Raw genomic sequence first — 18,379 nt, forward strand, 5'->3', positions numbered from 1 at the left:
CTCTCTCTCTCTCGTCACTTGGGAAAAATTTAATTAGAGAAAATAGAGACGATGCTAAATGAGAAGCTAAAACAAAATGAAATCTTAGGAAAATTTTAAAAAGAGAAAGTAGAGACGGTTCTAAACGAGAAGCTCAAAAGAAATCCCATCAGTTTTGTAACTTGCTAGATGTCCTATGCTTTCATTCATTGGGATGTGATTATCTGGCAAAACTTATTGCAGAGGTCAAGTGAGATTTTTAATGCGTTACTTGCTTTCATCATACGGTTCCAACAGGAGAAGGTGCAATTTTTTTTTTTAAAGAGAAGGTGCACCTTACGGAGTAGATATTACGGAATTACTTAATACTTGTCCTAGGAAAATTTTTAAAAAGGGTTTAATATCATGAAAAACTCCAAACTAATAGATATATGATAATTTTACTCCGAATTAATTTTTTGACCATCAAAAACCCCAAACTGGTATACATATAATAAATTTACCACAGACTAATTTTTTTACTAGAAAAAACTCCAAATCGGTACACTTGTAAACAATTTACTCTATATTAAATTTGATTAATACTACAAAAAATCACAAATTAGTAAACATCTGACAAATGGAGGGGTAAAACACCAAATTAGTATAACCATCAACTGTTACATGTTATCCAACTCTACAATTTGACGGTAAAATTTAAGAGAAATTAACTGAGCGTAAATTTGTCAGAAATGTGCTACATGTAATTTAAAATGGAGTGCGGATAAATTTATCATAAGTGTATTAGATTAAGATTTTTAGTGATCAAAAAATTAATTTACGATAAATTTTAAGATTTTTCGTGATATTAATTTTGTAAGCGGGTGTTGAACCCCCGATACTAGTGTTCCCAAATCATCTGGTATGCCAATACAAAGAGGAAAAAGCGAACCTTTCCTCTGCAAAAACTGATTCTTTGAACAGGAGGAAGAAGAAGAAGAAGCGACTTCCATCCATGGGGACTTCAATGAGCCCGATCTCGATACTGACTCCTCTCTTCTTGTCGATGCTCGTGGCCTTGTGCGATGGCTACGCGAGGGACCGAAATTTGCTTCACCAATCTTCCGGCAACGGTGCCGGATATTACTTGACCAAGGATGAGCTCTGGTTCAACCAAACCCTCGATCACTTCTCTCCATATGTACTCTCTCTCTCTCTCTCTCTCTCTCTCTGCGGATGATCCTGTTCTTTTGTTTCGCTCGATTTCATGTTGATTCGTAGGTAACGGGTCGCTCGATGTTTGGTGGTCGGTGTCCTCGGGGATGAGCTGCTTGAAATGCTAACACCCATCAGTTTTTTTTCCCTCGTAATAGATTCCTGCTTCCGTTTTGAAGGTTAATCCGATCGAACTTTGAACTAATTGAGTTTGGAGGACACGATCGATTTGGTTGTGAATTGGGGTAACGATTGATCGGATACTCTAAATTAACTTTTTTTTCGCCACGCGAAATTGTGCATATTGTTTAATTATATCCGCTAACTTAATTATTAGCGAATTTCATTGGCAACCCACTTATTATGGACTTGAACAAATTTTTCTATATTTTCTCTGTCAAAGTACACATGAGAATTCGAAGATTTCTGTGGTCCATTCCTTCAAACGAGAGATGATGCAATATTATTGTTTGCAAAATAAGTACAGAAGGCCAATAGTTGACGACATATCTAAACTAGTGCACTTGACCATGTTTTGCATGGGTTTGATCTCTAAGTATCGTTAATATTTGTTAATTGCTAAAACTCATATTACCCTTTTGCACATTCTATTTCTGTGATTACGATAACGGATTCTACATTGTGTTTCTGGACATAAACCGAAGTTTTTCTGCCCTTTTTATCTTTCTGTCTTCTAACTTTGAAGTTGAAGTTGTTATGCCATTGTGGATTGTCGTGAAGCGACTCAACATGTAACGTAGGGGAGCACTATAACTGAATTTCTTTTATAGCGATCTTCAGAAAAGGGCATCATGCTATTGCTAACTCTTGGAAATTGAACTTTCATTATCAGGATCATCATCAATTTGCGCAGCGCTACTATGAGTACCTCGACTATTTCCAGCTTCCGGATGGACCAATATTTTTGAAAATCTGCGGTGAATCTGCATGTAATGGGATAGTGAATGACTACGTTAGTGTAAGTACTTTCTGCTAGCTTTTGGCTAGTATAAGCATGCCAATCATGAAATCACTATAAAGCGGTTAGCATCCCACTAAGCATTATACTGGCACATTCAGAGAGAAAAATTTGGAATTTCATGGTTATCCTAAACTTTGATTCTTTGAAAAATTTTCCCCTTGTTAATTCATGCAGGTTTTGGCAAAGAAGTTTGGAGCTGCTGTGGTTTCACTTGAGCATCGATACTATGGGAAGAGTTCTCCTTTCAAATCATTGACAACAACAAATCTGAAATACTTATCATCTAAACAGGCACTCTCTGACTTGGCTTCCTTTCGTCAATTTTATCAGGCAAGTTTTCGTATCTGTTAAGCATGTGATTTTCCATGAATGACAATGGTGATAGAAGTTTCATAAAGAAACCTTGATTTTCAGAAGAGAGATGGTCTGAAACTCGGAAAAATCATCAATGACGTAATCTTGTTACTAGCTAAAGCTAGTATTATTTTGATGTACAACCGGGATGTGGTCAAAGTGTCCTTTCTTCACTTGCGAAAAGACATTGCCGCAGAGCTGACTGAAAATTTAGCACATGGGGGAAGAAATTGATTTAGGTATCATTTGCATGCTGTGCACATGACATGAGAACAATCCCTCCGAGTGATTGGATGACCTGCCTTTGTTTTTGTTTGATTGAAGTGTTGGCTCTGATGGGTATTACTGCATTTGGAAAACAAGGGTTGCTGGAATGAGAAGATTTGGCTTTACACTATTCTTCCTGCGACCATCACATATTAATTTGATTGGCGTGTGTTTGCAAGTGATGCTTATTAATATGGCTAAGTCATGTGCTAGATTCTTTTGGGAGAAACTTTTAGCATTTCTTCTAGAAAGTCTTTACTTCTGTGTGTTGAAGTGAGTCTCCCTTTCACATGATGTCTGCTAGCGGTCTGACTAGTTAGTTGTTTTGACACTATGTGCAGGATTCAGTAAATCTGAAGCTCAATAGAACAGATGCCGGAAACCCCTGGTTTGTTTTTGGCATTTCTTATTCTGGAGCTCTCAGTGCGTGGTTTCGTCTTAAGTTCCCTCATTTGACATGTGGAAGTCTTGCAAGTTCTGCCGTTGTTCAAGCTGTGTACGATTTCCCTGAATTTGACCGGCAGGTAAGGACCATCTTTATTGCCAGTATTGTCCTTTTAAACTTGCCAGAAGGCCAAGAAGTTGGGGTTATGATTATGTTGTGCGGTGTATTTTGATGTCTGGCTGCTGTCTTCAGCCTTTATGATGTTCCAGTTGATCTGTATTGAGAAATAATTGGAAATATTCTCCGACTAAATAAAACTTTCTACTGTTGTTTCCAACTTTAGATTGGTGTTTCAGCTGGACCGGAATGTAAGGCTGCATTGCAGGAAGTAAATCAACTTGTTGAGCAACGGCTTGCATCAAATGGAAAGGCATTGAAGGAGTTGTTTGGTGCTGCTGAGGTTCGAATTCCTCTTTCCTTAATATGGCGATTATGTCTTCAGAAATGTGTTTAGCTGTTGTGCAATGTGTAATCCTTTTTGATCCCACTTCTTTTTGAAAGTAATCTTTCTCATACTCTGCAGCTTGAGATCGATGGTGACTTCTTGTATTTTCTGGCAGACGCTGCTGTTACAGCTGTAAGCATGTCGTTTTTCATTTGCATTTATTTTGTTACTTTACAAGGTAATGATATTCAAGATTTCATCCTCCACAGTTCCAATATGGAAATCCCGATAAATTGTGCTCTCCTCTTATTCAAGCTAAGAAGCATGGGGAGGACTTGGTGGTAAGAAACTTTTTCCTGCCTTAACCTCATTCTTTTATTGTATTCTAGAGCTTTATGGAAGTAAATGTTGAAGTTGTCTATACCTTTGAAAACGTTTCCTCCGATTGATAGTGCAACCGCAAATTGTATATAATTTTACTAGCTTTGCCATATAGAATAGCATAGTTGAATGCTTTTGGGAGATTTTTTTGAGTTGAGATGATTTAGTCAGATCAAAGGCATGGTTATCATTCATGCATGCTTGAAGAGCTTCCTTGAGACAATGAAATTTCTCCACATATATACTATTCCCTGGACAGTAGGATGTTTGCCATTACTTCTATGCCATCCACAAAGTTAATCTTCTCTTTCTATGTGGTGGGATTCCTAATTTTTGGCAACACATATCCGTTAGACATTTGTGAGTGATTTGTGTCTTATGATGCTTCTTGAACAAGTGCAGTAATTAATCATAGTCAATAATTAATCCACTTTATTTAAACATGTGTCATCATTCGCCCACAAATTGTTTTCTGTGGAGTAGCTGTGCAAACAGATATTCAATATTATTGTGATGCAAGCTTTATCTGAGTGAACATGGGACACCTAAAACAAATTGAGGGGTGTGCTCCTCCTCTTTAGCTTTTGTTCTGAGTTTTATTTGGTCAAATTGAAATGTTTATGCAGGGTGCTTATGCCAAATATGTTAAAGACAATTATGCAGATAGCGTTAGTTATAGTCAAAAGCACTTGAAGAACACAGCTCTTAATGAAGATAGGAGCGATCGGTTGTGGTGGTTCCAAGTTTGCACTGAAGTTGCATACTTTCAGGTGGCCCCCTCCAATGACAGTGTCCGCTCGTCAAAAGTTGACACAAGGTATTCTCATCTCCATACTCTTCATTCCTTGTTACATTAGTTTTCCGTGTGAATCTTATACCCAAGTCTATATTTCTTGTGTCACAACAGATACCATTTAGATCTTTGCAAGAACGTGTTCGGCCAGGGAATATATCCTGACGTTGATGCAACAAATTTATACTATGGGGGCACAAGAATAGCAGGTCTGAGCACTAATCTTTCTAGTTTGGCTCGTTAGCGTTTCGTTATCCATACGTTTAAGAATCATATGGATTTTCTCTTAGGAATTGACTGGACATTTCTGTGGTTCTTGATACTTCTTTAATCGTAAAGTTCCAATTTTTAATTTGGGAGATTCAGCGGCTGGCAATTTCTGAGCTTATCCTTTTCATGAAAAGCCAAGCAACAAATAAAATCAGACATCTAAATCTGGAACACACAATTACGAAAGCCCAGATGGATGGAACTGTTTAATATAGTATAGAGTTTCATGCAATGTCCGTTCCCTGTTTTCTGGGACTCTTATAATTTAACTGATTATAACTGACGATCGAGCTGAGACTACTGTATTTGTAGCTAGCATTCTTCAGTAAATGCTTACAATCCTGTTTATTTAAGTCTTTCTGCGTAAATTGATAGGCATCAATGAAAAGTCATATCAAGGGCTGAAAATGAATCTGGTTAAATAATGTTGACAATAAACCAAATGAAATATATAATAGTACATGACACATCATGAGCATATTCTGAAATCTGCACATAGCTTTTTTTCATCAAAGTTATCTATTTGTAGCCCCAAAAGTTAAAGCTGTCAAGAAACAGGCTCCTAATGTATATCTAGCATGCTTTTTCTATACTCCACCTCGAGTGTAAGGTCTTACACATCCACAAGATAATTAGGGAGCAGACAAATATGCGTAATGAATATAGGAGAGTGTCAAGATTCGAACTCATGATTGTACTCTGATACTGTCTTAGCTTCAGGCGACAGTTTTCCCTATAAGTGTAAGCTGTCAGGAAATAGGCACACATTGTATATATAACATACTTCTTATCAAAAAGAAACTTGTGTGCTTCCTTTTGACATCAAGGTGTAACTTTGCCAGGCTCAAAGATAATTTTCACGAATGGCTCTCAAGATCCATGGCGGCATGCTTCAAAACAGATCTCTTCACCAGATAGTAAGTTCCCATGATTTCAGACGACCATTTACCAGTTTTTGTTAGCCACTGGTTTCAATTAGTGAAGAGTAGAACATGATCGTGAAGTTTCTCTTTGGTTTCAAGCTAGCAACATGCTTAACACACACATTCCATGAGATGATGACATAAACCTAAACTTCCCTACGCATTTTGACATTAATCTTTCTCTTGCATAAATATCAATACTATTCATTATTGTTATTGTTGATTACATGGACAACAATTTATGGTGCCGTGCTGTTAGACTGAACGATGATGAAGAATTGCTGCGTGCGTTAATGTCTTTGGTTAAGAATATAAAATGAAGTGCCTCTATAAACTGTCAAAGATCTTTCCACGTAATACTTCTTTGGTCTAGTACATCCGCAGTTACATGTTCATATGGGGTTCCATTGCTTATGCTTTTCGGACCTCTCTCTGTCACTCTCTTTCACACTGAAATTACTGTTGAATTTCAAATGTTGTCAGTGCCTTCCTACCTCATCTCCTGTCATAATTGCGGACATGGAACTGATATGCGAGGGTGCCCACAGTCTCCTCTGAGCCTTGAAGGTATGGATGGCTTGGATCTACTTACATGCTGCATAAAGTTACGAAATATTCATGGTTGCGACTACCGTATGCTGGTTCATTGGGAGACTTTCATTTTCCAGTGGCGTGAATGCGCAGCAGAACTGAATGTCGTCACTGTGGAAAATGGAAATTTCGGTTTGATTCTTGCATGAATAACTTGGTGATATTGCCTCGTGCCATGCCTATTTTCTTCTCATTTTGGCTCTTCTTCTGCTGGTCCTGACGGTTTCAAGATATGATTATTTTCTTTAATAAACTCATGATTTCCCCCCTTACGACGACAAAATTTGAAATGAAAAATACAAAGCAAAAATAAGTGTTGCTGTCTCCTGATATTAGAAGAGATGAGCAGAAGCAGAAGATGAAAATGAAGTGCTGCCCGAAGTGAATTATTTAAAAATAAGAAGTATACTGGAATTATTGAGAACAGGTAGTCCTAGTCTCAAAAATAGTGTGTGCGCAGTTGAGTTTCTCCTCCTGGCGTGGCAACTGAGGAATGATTAGTGAGGTTTAAACCCTTGATATCATCTCCTGCTAAAGTTTTCCCGGCCACTGGCCCTGAGCTTCCGGTGGAGTTTGACATTGACATTCACCCTTGCCAGCTTAATTAGAATGACTTCTGTTATGAATGTGTTTTTGCAGTTTAGGAAAAGCAAATATCGTGTGCAATTCAATTACTTTTGTCTCTAGTAAAGAAATTTTTCTAAGTTTACATTGTCTGAGTGTCATGCTTCTTTCAGGCAATGCCCAGAACTGCAGCTCCCCAGATGCGGTCCACAAAGTAAGGCAACAGATCACAGAAAACATAGACTTGTGGCTGTCTGAATGCCAAAATAGTGGTAGGAGCTCTATCTGAAGTGCATGCTCATGGTGAACGTGAATTTGGGAGGTGGTTCACTGCCTAACCGTGATATCATGATAATCTTTTCAGGAGATGCTTAATTCTAATTTATGAAGGATACTGTAACCCCCATCCTGATTATGCTTAGTTGCACTTGTCTATCCAGGACTTGGTGTGAATCGACAATTGCAATAATTTGCTTTGCTTCACCCCTGTAATTGTTATGTCGATACCTTCACCTGTAAATATAGAATAAATACTCCAACGATGTAAAATGGCTGTTGTAACTCATTTTTAATTCAAGGTCAATCTTCTTACTTCCATCTTCCTTTCTTTAAAACGTTGCCATTCATTTGATGTGATGAAGTACACAGAAGTCTGCTTTCTTTGACCGTCTCTGATACTAGTGTCTTAAACAAATCGTTTGAGCCCCATGAGGGCTAGTTTCCCGTGCTGGAAATGCTTTGACATCTTCCAATATGAAGGACTAGCATCAGATCAGGTTAAGAGTATGGAAAGACGACTCTTCTTGTTGATTTTATCGCAGTAATGTGCATTAGAATTCAAACTGATCGCCACCTCAACCACTTTATAAGCATATGTTGTGACAGTTCGTCAGATACGCCTGCGCTGTGTTCATGCCGAGTCTCACATGCCAAGTCTGGGTCGATGGAGTGAGTTCACCTTCACATGGAAGAGCAAATCATCCTCAGTCCCCTACACATTCTCTGGCAAGGTTCTTTTGATTCTGGTAGAAGAATTTGAGTTGAGTGTTGCAAGTACGTTGGTAACAATAATTAAGAAAAAATAACGATAAGAAAATCACCTAATGAGACTTTGGGTTTTATAAAAGCTCACCTTAGAAACTGCTACTGGCAAAATTTGCATTTTCATCGGAGCGCTTACTTCGCGGAAACTTTACCCAATAATGACATAGATATTAACAATGGTATAAACATTAAATTTGCAAATTTTGTTTTTGGTCTGTAATTTGCAAATTGCCAGATTCTTGTTGGGTATATGAATAGAACACACTTAATTAACCAGTTTCAGATTGTCACAAAATTTGTAAGGGTTGCGCTTTTTCCACTCCTCCTTTGGCTTAAATACTCCCATTTTTTGTGTTTTGACCGTACTATCCTTTATGGAGCGAGCCATTTCCAATACAACTCTACAAAGGTGATCTTTTTTTAAAAATAGATTACCTCAATTCTCCTAAGATCAAACAACCAGATTAAACATATCCTATAAACAAGTCAATTAATGAGAAGCAACAACAACATCACAAAATTGATGATGAAGAACTTATGGAAACGATAGTAAAAAATTGAACCCAGAGGAAGAAAAAGTTTATAAGACGTAAGTATGCTATATACTACAAAGCAACTTTGCAATTGATTCACAAACACTGTTTTGATGCACACTATGCTCTAAACGCAGAATTGAATCACAAAATCAGGAATTTCCACGATTGCGAAAGTAAGCAGTTTTTTAGGGATTGCAGATGCAAGATAGATTTACTGAAGAAGAAGGAGAAGGAGTGGGAGGCCCAAGAGAATGGCTAGTTAGAGAGAAAATACAAAGACGATTTGCAAAAATGAAGAACTGAGATGTCAGAGACGTGAAAAGAAAGAAGAAAAAGGAAAGTGCGACCCGCAAGGAAAAAGAAGAAGGATCGAATAATTAAAAAAATCACTCTTCTAGAGTAGTATCAAAAGTGGTGGGACCCACAAGGGATGGTATGGTCAAAACACAAAGAAAATGAGTGTCTAAGCTAAAGGAGGAATGGAAAAAGCGCGACCCAATTTGTAAACCTATTTTTTTTTAACAAATATCCCTACCATTAGTCGACTTCAATAACTTCTTCGTAAGCCCCACATGAATTTTCACGAAGCTATAACTTCCATCGATGCATACCACAACGTCAAACATCGTTGCTCCACAAGGATGAGTTTCAGAAGAATGGAATACAAAAACTTACCAGTCTTCTTTTTTTTTTTTTTGGTCACTCGGAAAACTTACCACAGTCAAAAGGTCACTATAGTTCATTTCCACAGCTTTTTCCTTTTCCAAACAATAAAACAGCCATCTCAAAACTGTTCATCCTATTCCAGCATTTTCATTGAACAAATGCTAGAAGACAAATGAAGAAGGCTCAAGCTGTCAATGGATACATGATTACCATCAAGAGCCATCATGAAAATGGAGATTGAAGAAACCAAGAACACTCTCATATCAGGCCACTTTCAATCAAAATTGGGGTCTTCTCAAAGGTCACCAAATTTCCTACTTCAAGTAAGTAGAAGAAACCCAGAGCAGAACGTAGGTTATAAGTGAAGTTGTTACTTCAAAACCACGCAGTCCTTTAAACAAAGGTGGTATTATGGAGACCATCAAGAATGTCCCCAGTAGCCATGACAAAATGAAGGCACCAGCCCTGCATATGGAGACAAATCATGAATCCATCACATCCATTGCAAGTACTCGACATATGGGGCAGTTAGATTGACAAGAACGGATGTATGTATGGTGAGGAATGAGCTAAACAACTATCACGCCAGGAATACACCAATTTAAAATAAATAAATAGCTAGAGAGAGTCGTCAACTGAAATTGATGAAGAGCACCAAGTATATCATCTACGTACCCATAGAGAAAAGCTCGCAGTTTGCTTTTCAGCCGATCATGTATGAAGTATACGGTCGCTATTAGGGATATGGCTACTTGAAGAGTGGGGCCTTCTTCCGTTGGAAAAAGCACGGTGAGAAGTCCAAGTACTAAAAATGCGGTAGCTGTTTTTATGATAAACTTTGAGGACGGAGTCTGAAACCTGCTCATGACAGCCTGCACGGCACGGGATTGAGTTACTTCCCTGACCTTTTTCTTGACATCAATTTTCGGGTTCTTCCTCTCGTAGAACTTCTGCATGATTATTTTGTCATGCGCAGATTCAATTGCATCCAAACTGGGCTTGTGTCCTGCATATTTTTGGACAAGGAAATTCCTTGCGGCTTGAATTTCATCTTCGGAGGCCTCTTTACTGATTCCAAGCCGCTTATACGGGTCCCTTACATTTATTCTAGGAAAGATGGTCGAACCTGAAGAGGCCAGTAAAGTAGGATGAAGTAATGTGGAGAACAAAACAACACATCGTATCATTATTTAGCTCAATTTTTTCTTGATAAACATCAATTTTTTTTTTTAGCCATGACAAAACATCAATTAACTCAACGTGAAAACTAACATTTCAACAGGCAAATACAAAACGGTTTTAAGTACTATAGGTCCTTTCAGAATGACCTATTAGTCCTATGGGCTTTGACATGGTGAACAACCATCACAATCTGCATTCTGAATGGGAGTTCAATGACACGCTCATAGTAGGTTGATAACCATGAAATAAGATTTACACATTTCATGCTTTTATTCTGTATTGCCTTGACTCCATAGCTCGACAGAACTCAGGAAAGGGTACATCTCAAATATCAGAAAACTTATAGCATGAGGAACAAATGACCTGGAAAATGTTCCCCAGTGCAAATTCCACTATAAGTAATAAAAGAATACCAACAGGTATGAGAGGTTAAAGTAAAGACGGTAGTAAAGTTGGCATATATCTTGCTTTCTTGAAGTAGCTCATTGCCTAATTCAGTTTGAACAAATGGAAACAATAAGACTTGGACATAAAATATTAGGTACTGTAAGGAACAAAAAGAGACTCATATAATCTTTCAATCACTTCAAAGTACACCTCTGTTTTAACAATAGTCACCAGCTTTCACAAGCTTTTCCAAAATTGTGTTTCTAAGAAACTGTTTTGCTTCTGTCAAACCAACACCTTAATATTCCAATAGCTCCAGAATGGGAGAGAGAGAAAAATCAATCCAACAATCAATTTTTATTTGTAAGAATGACAATGGAGAAAGCATTTGATACCAGTGGGGTCGCCATAAGAAGCATCCATCGCAGACCTGATCACTAGTGCTTGATGTCTGCTGCAAATTTCAATGAACAAACCCAATAAATAAGGTAAGAAAATTGCAAAGAACCAAGTGGTTGATTTTCAATAATCATGAGAATTTCCTCACAGGCGCAATACCTTCCTCCATGCAGGGACCTGAACTTTCCTTTACGTCTTGCAATCGAAATAAGGGCTGGGAATTCTACGGATAAGGAATTGGCACCTCGAGCAGGTATCAAGAAACATTTTGACGGACCAACGGTTAATCCGGAGAGAGTCATCTTTGATTCAGTTTGTTAGCTATCGGCAATCTGTCTGCAAAGTTCAAATTCAGAGTGCATATATTAAACAGGATCAGTTGTGCAAAATGAGTAGCGCAACGTTTCACTGCACTCATTAACTGTATCTAAATCACAAATACCCTATCACCCTTAATTTTAGCCATTTCTATAGAGACAGTCAAGAAATGGCATTGCTATGACACTCTCAAGTCATAGGGATTGTTGGTTAACACCGTCCATTTACACCAATTGCACTTTACAAAGACAGTGTTGACCTGACGGCCACAAGCGTGGACTTCTCTCATTCATCAAATTCTCTACAATGATCATATGCTGCACCCAAGCTATGTCTAAAGAACACACTAAACTCTAGCTTTGTCCAGATTGAATAGCTTGCATTTCTGCAGTAAACCCTCCCAATGTTCTATCCCGAGGGGTCTTGGAAATTCTCAGCAATCACAGCTCAAGGACAAGATCGATGTCAATGACCTCGAAGGGCAAAGAAAATCCGCCACTTTAGCGGGTGGGTCTTGCTCTTCTTTTACAGTGCTTCGGTCCAAGAAAGTACTGAAAGAAAAAATAAAGAATTCCCAGCTCAAACAAAACCCCGTTTTTTTCATGACGAATCTTTTACCAACGAGAAAAAATTCAGAAGCAACCATGAACTGAGCTTTGCTTGTTCATGCTGGTCAACTGCAACAATCAAGAAAAGACCTGAAGGCAGGCAAGAGCAAAACTAAAACCCAGTTTGTCCTAGGAACGAAGAGCTGAAAGGGACAAGCTTGGACTGAGCACGGAACGAGAAAGCAGGACCCATGAGACAAAATCGATTCAAAGAAGAAACAGAGGGGGACGTACCCAGATTGCGATTAGAGAGAGCGAAGCGGGGGGGATGGGCGTCCTTGGCGTTTATCTGCTGCTTCTCAGAGAGGGAGGGTTGAAAACGTCGACGAGCATTGCAACGGATATGGGGAAGGGCGGCGAGCAGAGAGAGAGGGATTTTGCAGACGTGCGTCTTGAACCCTCTTGCTTCTCTCTATTGAAACTCGGCTCTCACCCGAGAGACCCCGGTTCAAGTCCCAGCGACGGAATGACTATCCTTCTCTCTGAAAAAACTTCCAAGTTCTTTTTGCCCTTGTGAGGCTGGTGATGCCTGCCGGACAAGGCGTGAAAATCCTAGTGAGATAGAGTGAAGTTTAGAGGATTTAAATTCTGAGGCGCGAATGAGAAACCAAAATTATTTCAATCTTGTTAATTAAAGCAGATTATACTCATGTATGAATGTTGAAATCTGATTTTGTCACTTTAATTATGCATCCGAAAGGTGGTGTTACTAGTATTGTGTCGCGGGTATTTCGAAAAGCGTGCTACTTTTTTGTTCCTTGTAACGTTATCAAAGTGAGAAAATCCAATCTCGTTAATTAAAGCAGATTATACTCATGTATGAATGTTGAAACCTGATTTTGTCGCTTTACTTACCCCTCGGACAAATGCAGAGCATAACTTGATATGCATCCGAAAGGTGGTGTCACCAGTACTGTGTGGCGGGTGTTTTAAAAAGTGTGCTACTTTTTTGTTCTTTGTAATGTTATCAAGGGTAAATAGGTGCCTCTGAATTTGATTCCTATCCCAAGTTAATGCCTTATAAGATTGTGACGGTTCTAAGGATGATGTTGAGGTAAATTCAAGGCTAATGTTGTTCTGCCTTGCTTTGTCCTCTCCATATATCATCCTAAGGTTGACCATCTTTGAGACAGCGCCCAAACCTTGCGCCTTTCGATGCCAACGATTCGAGTTCAATCATGGGATTTTCTTTGCTCCTTCAAAACACTCGTGAACTGTAGAATGAGTGGGAGATGCGGTTGCTTGTCCTCCTCATCTTGTTCTTTCATTTGACCCTTGCAACTCAGGTCAGTCGGATACCTATCGGCCGACTCCATTGTGACCCCTCACGCTCAGTATCTTTTTGAGCTGCTTGGGATACTATTGGGTGGCCTTGGACTTCTTTTATCCCAAAAGTTAGCTCAAAGTATTTTCCCTCACACTTATAAACTGACCACCAGCCCCCTTTCACAAGGGATGTAGAATAAACCCAACAATCTTTCCCTCACACATCGAGCCTTAGGTCGGAGCGGCTACAACCTTTATATCCCGAGTGACCGTTGGATTCAGACTTATTGGTAACCTGAACTCTAATATTAATGTTAGATGGTCTTGGGCCTCTCACCCCAAAAACAAGAGTGAGGCTTTCCTCACACTTTTAGCTCCTCCCACAACCAATGTAGAATAAACCCCAATAGAAACAAAGGGGACGATCAATCCGAAGAGCCAGATTACAGCCTTCTGGTTGCCGTTCCTTCTCCTCCACTTGGGCGGGCGGGACATGATCACCGCGTATATCCAAGAGGACAACGACCTATGGCTGAGGCAGTTGGCGCGGCTTTGCATCTTGGTAGGACTAACGTATGTATGTCAGTTTTCTTTATGGCCTTGTCGGGGTCTACACTGTCGATGTTAGCAGCGGGTATGATCCTGGTGGGGTTCATGAAATATGCAGAGGGAATATTGTGTTTGTACTTGGCGAGCAAAGGCCGGCTTCGAGATTCAACGCTTGTGCTTCAGAATTTCATTCCCATTTACACCATGAAAATGTAGCAGTACAGTCTCAAGGAAGAAGAGGGCTAGTAGGTCGAAATCGGCGAGGTCACAGAGGTTCGGCCTCCTAATGATTTCCCATTGAACAGCGGTCAAGCCTTCGACATAAAAAAATGGCCGAGATTCTGTTCAAAGCCTTCTTCGACAAAGAAAAGGCCGAGATTATGTTCAAAACCTATGAGTTGTTCAAGATCTTCAAGCTTCTCTTCTTGGGCTTTATCGGCAGATTTGGCGACCTAGATGACAGTAAACGCATATTCATGGACCCGAATATGGCTCGGGTATATCTGCTCTACACCAAGGCGCCGTTGCTGAACTGTGCTTGGGTCGTCAGTCTCTCCGTTCCGTGTTGATATCATTTAATATATTTCGACAGTTTTGAAATATTTGTTTAAATTTATGACCGCCATAAAGTTATTATTTTGTAACGGTTTTCTAACGGTCTTGTAACATTTGATTTAATTATTCATAAACCCTCCATTATTTTGCAACGACTTTATAACGGTTTCTTAACAGCTCTTTTATTTTGAATATAAAATAGAACTTCAAAACGCAATCAAAATATATGCACATAATTGTAAAGAGAATTTCCTTTTCTTCTCAAATCTTTTTTTTCCTTGCTGGGTTATACACATAACGTTATTCTTGTTCCTTCTAATAATTAGTACGGAGTATAGAAGGTCTGTTGTATCTTGGGAGGATAGCCGCTAGAGCCTTATGCACCGAGTTTCGCACTCCAAGGGGCGGAATTATCCTTAAGGAAAGTGACTAGCACGTCTCAGACAATTAATATTATTTTCTTATGATTTTCAATAGATTTTCAGTTCTTCTTATTTTTTTTTTATGTTACTTTTTCCAACAATTTTTCCAAGGCAATGGACTTGGGGTTGATTGGAAATTGAACAAGGAGATGGTTAAAGGACAATTATTGATATTCACAACAGTTTGTCATGGGATATTATCGACCATCGGCACAAAAGAGCTTCCGGTTGTTTCGTTGAAACCACGAATGTTGCTTGCGGGTTACGGGGCAACAAACCCTCAAGAAAACAGACGTGAATGATTGATTGGTCAAGTTAGAGATCAATGGCTGATGGTGTCCTCCACATTGAACTTCGTCGATGTGCTGAAATCTTGGTTAGTGCTCCTGTATCAACAAATACTTTGCCAAGGTACGTCATCTATGCAATTTTAAGATATTGGAGCATGGACCTATATGATTCTATGAAGCCAGATAATTTTTAAGTTATTTACATAATTTATTAACCTAGAGATTAACCTTCGTTCTCCTCTTTACTTTTAGTTTGGGCGAGGATCATAGGAAGTTGGTAGCATTCATGTTCTGTCAAATCTAGGCCTTGAAACAGAAGTAACGTTTTGCTCTATGCTTCGTCTCCGGAAAGAATGGACTAAGTTAATACCTGTACCTATGTTTATTGATGGTTTTGAGCTTCTTTATATGGTACATTTGGGTTGTGCCCATGTTTATTGATGGTTTTTGAGCTTCTTTATAATGGTACATTTGGGGGAGGTGCTTCGATGTCAAGCCCATTTGGGTTCTCTCGGGCTTTTTAAGGCAATTTCTGGGCAGTGAACAGTGCTCCAGTGTTTATTGATTTAGTAAATAGCCGCATGAAAGGCGATGAATTTAAGTGCAAGCTGGTTATGAAGGAGGAAAGCGAGCTTCTTCTTGAGGTTAGGGTTTCGATTCTTGATTTTAATCTGGCAATTTTTGTGGATCGATGATGTGCCGTTTCATTTGTTGTTTGATTAGGATGTGTTAGGGATCATTGCGACTTGATTGCTCCGATTGTTTTAATTGGTTGGAGACTTGATATTAGCCATACCATAGTGACCTCAGTTTAATGAAAAAAGATGGAAACACTCAAAAGGAGATTTTTGTGATTAATGTCATCTCAGTTTCATTTTTGTGTTTGTACCTTTAGAGTTATACTTTTTGTCTATCGAATGTATTGCCATTGGATAAACTGATCAACATGCACGCTCATGATTTTTTGCGTAATTCATTTCATTTTATTTATCTTCCATTTTAGCCTTAGCACAACATAGAATGCATTAGCATCAGAGGGATCCATATAGCCAACGCTTTTCACCGAAACAAGGCTTGGTGGTGCTTGCTGTTGTTCTAGTATGTCTTTGAGCCTGTTCGGAGGAGCCGTAGAAGGGTATATCAGTCTTCCGATAGGAGAAAACATTGAAGATGTCTATTCTTTCTATGAGTAGTAATAATTGAGATGTGGAATGGAAGTGTTGATATTGTTTATAGTGTGCGCACTTGACATACTCTTATCCAAGCATCTGATTTCATATTTTCTTTGGTGCACGTTTATTCTGACCTAGGAAATTTGTGCTTGCCATGTTTTTAAACTCACTCCTTGTGACATCCCAAAATTTCGTTCGTCGGTTCGTTTGACGAACTTACGTAACAGAACGTTACGTGGGAATTAGAATGATCGTCGACAAAATGCGAAAGCGTCAACTTCAGAAAGCTCGGATATTATCAGGATATCATCATGCCATCACCATGACAACCACCGCAAGACCGTTCCACGATCATCTATCTTTTCATTCGTAACGTCATCTTACGAATTAACCGTTTTGACCTTACAATATCTTTCGTTTACATTTTAAATTTTAGTCACGTTTTTCACATCGCGCCGACCCCATTCACGCCATTTCCATATTCACTATGTTCACGCTATAATCTTCTCCTGCCCACCTTTGTCGCGCCATCCATTCTTCCCACCAGGACAGTCACCATCAGCCACCTCCTCTCTCCTTTGCAAGCCACGTTGACTCTCCTTTGCCAACCAGCACACCACCACTTCATTCTTCTTCTTGTTGCCGGACACGCTGCCACCTTCCCTTCATTTTAATGGCGGAAAGAACACGCCATGTGGCGCGGCGGAATGGGACTAGGTGGCAGCACACCCCACGCCCAGATTAGTCTCACATGCAGAAGGACGAAGGTAGTCTTCATTCCCCTCAATTGCCGACCCAGCTTTTCCCCTCTCCATTCTCTGTTTTGCTCGGTCCTTTCTTGCCCGGCCTCTCCTCCATTTTCTTGCTTCGGCTTGGGTTTTCTCGACAGAGCAGCCGCGTCTCGTTCAGTCCGCCCGGCCAAACAGCCGCGGGACAGTCGGGAAACCTTCTCGCACCAACGAATCCATCGAGCCGTGACCCAAGGAACGCGACCAGAAGTCCCGAGATGCTCGGCACTCCTTCTGGTACAGCGCTGAACCGAGCCGAAATCGAGGCAAGTGAAGTTCTGCCTCCCTATTCTAGATAAGGAACAATGTGCATGTTAATTTTATGAGTCTCGAGTTCGGGTTGGTAGAGGTAGGGTGTCGGGTGGCTGGTTTGTTGCGGAGATTGATTATTTTGTGGTGTCATTGGTTGAATTGTGGCGTTGAGACCACGTGGGGCGTAGCCGCGAAGTTGGGATGCTGGTTCGGTGACGTGGTGAGTCCCGGTGCTCGTCCGGGTGTCGCCGCGATTCGGGTGGTTGTTCGAGTGTCATGATTAGTCGGGGTGCTCGTCCGAGCGTAGTCGGGGGCTCGGGATAAGACCAAGTGTTTGCCACGAACTCGGTACAAAGCCGAGTACTTATCACGTGTTTTATTAAGTGCTGTAGAAATCCCAAGTCAGTTTTAAATCACGGTAAGTCGATCGGAGGTCGATCGTTAGAAATTGAGAATGTGATTAGTCACGTGTCGTGGGATGTGTTGTTAACGATTAGCCAAGACGGTGCTCTAGTGAATGGGACCATGAATGTGATTTACGATATGTTTTGCTAAAGTGGTAAGCTATGAATTCTATGATATTGAGAAAGACCGATTGTTGTTGACGAGTTGTGTGCTGCATGAAACGACCATGTGTTGGTGCTTGCTGGGTTATTGAATATTGTCGGTTGATTTGATCGACGGTACCCCGAGAAGCCGAAGGGAAAGCGAGATGCCTGGTTATGGGAACCGGATGCCTAGGAGAATTCCACCCTAGATGGACCGGGAGTGTGATCGAGACGCCGTGGTCAGTGGATCACGAAACCTGCGCGGGCAT

At 39.9% G+C, this 18,379-nt stretch overlaps 2 protein-coding genes across 6 annotated transcripts; one reads left to right on the plus strand and one right to left on the minus strand.

Moving 5' to 3' along the window:
* The first annotated feature begins 907 nt into the window (after window positions 1-907).
* Window positions 908-7,725, plus strand: LOC115693085 (probable serine protease EDA2). Of its 4 annotated transcripts, none has more exons than XM_056320471.1 (13): window positions 908-1,159; window positions 2,027-2,152; window positions 2,330-2,485; window positions 3,118-3,300; window positions 3,505-3,621; window positions 3,745-3,798; window positions 3,876-3,947; window positions 4,614-4,804; window positions 4,895-4,989; window positions 5,893-5,967; window positions 6,457-6,540; window positions 7,302-7,450; window positions 7,569-7,725. In XM_056320471.1, exons 1-12 carry the CDS (start codon window positions 974-976, stop codon window positions 7,415-7,417), a joined length of 1,455 nt encoding a protein of 484 aa, XP_056176446.1. In that variant the 5' UTR covers window positions 908-973; the 3' UTR covers window positions 7,418-7,450; window positions 7,569-7,725. The 4 variants fall into 4 exon arrangements, with proteins under 4 accessions (XP_056176446.1, XP_030475914.2, XP_056176444.1 ...); XM_030620054.2 differs by having other exon boundaries at window positions 7,302-7,400; window positions 7,493-7,725; XM_056320469.1 differs by having other exon boundaries at window positions 7,302-7,400.
* Window positions 7,726-9,420: 1,695 nt separating this feature from the next.
* LOC115693086 (protein CHAPERONE-LIKE PROTEIN OF POR1, chloroplastic) lies at window positions 9,421-12,672 on the minus strand. 2 transcript variants are annotated; one of them, XM_030620057.2, is made up of 5 exons: window positions 12,503-12,672; window positions 11,502-11,678; window positions 11,339-11,394; window positions 10,050-10,500; window positions 9,421-9,839 (listed from the first exon to the last, which is right to left on the minus strand). In XM_030620057.2, exons 2-5 carry the CDS (start codon window positions 11,642-11,644, stop codon window positions 9,689-9,691), a joined length of 801 nt encoding a protein of 266 aa, XP_030475917.1. In that variant the 5' UTR covers window positions 11,645-11,678; window positions 12,503-12,672; the 3' UTR covers window positions 9,421-9,688. The 2 variants fall into 2 exon arrangements, with proteins under 2 accessions (XP_030475917.1, XP_030475915.1); XM_030620055.2 differs by having other exon boundaries at window positions 11,339-11,397; window positions 12,503-12,669.
* Between the last annotated feature and the right edge of the window lie 5,707 nt (window positions 12,673-18,379).

This window comes from Syzygium oleosum, unplaced genomic scaffold, assembly GCF_021117445.2.
Source record: "Syzygium oleosum isolate NSW1041296 unplaced genomic scaffold, Sole_v2.1 Sole_v2.20, whole genome shotgun sequence".
In the NCBI taxonomy this organism is placed as follows: Eukaryota; Viridiplantae; Streptophyta; class Magnoliopsida; order Myrtales; family Myrtaceae; genus Syzygium; species Syzygium oleosum.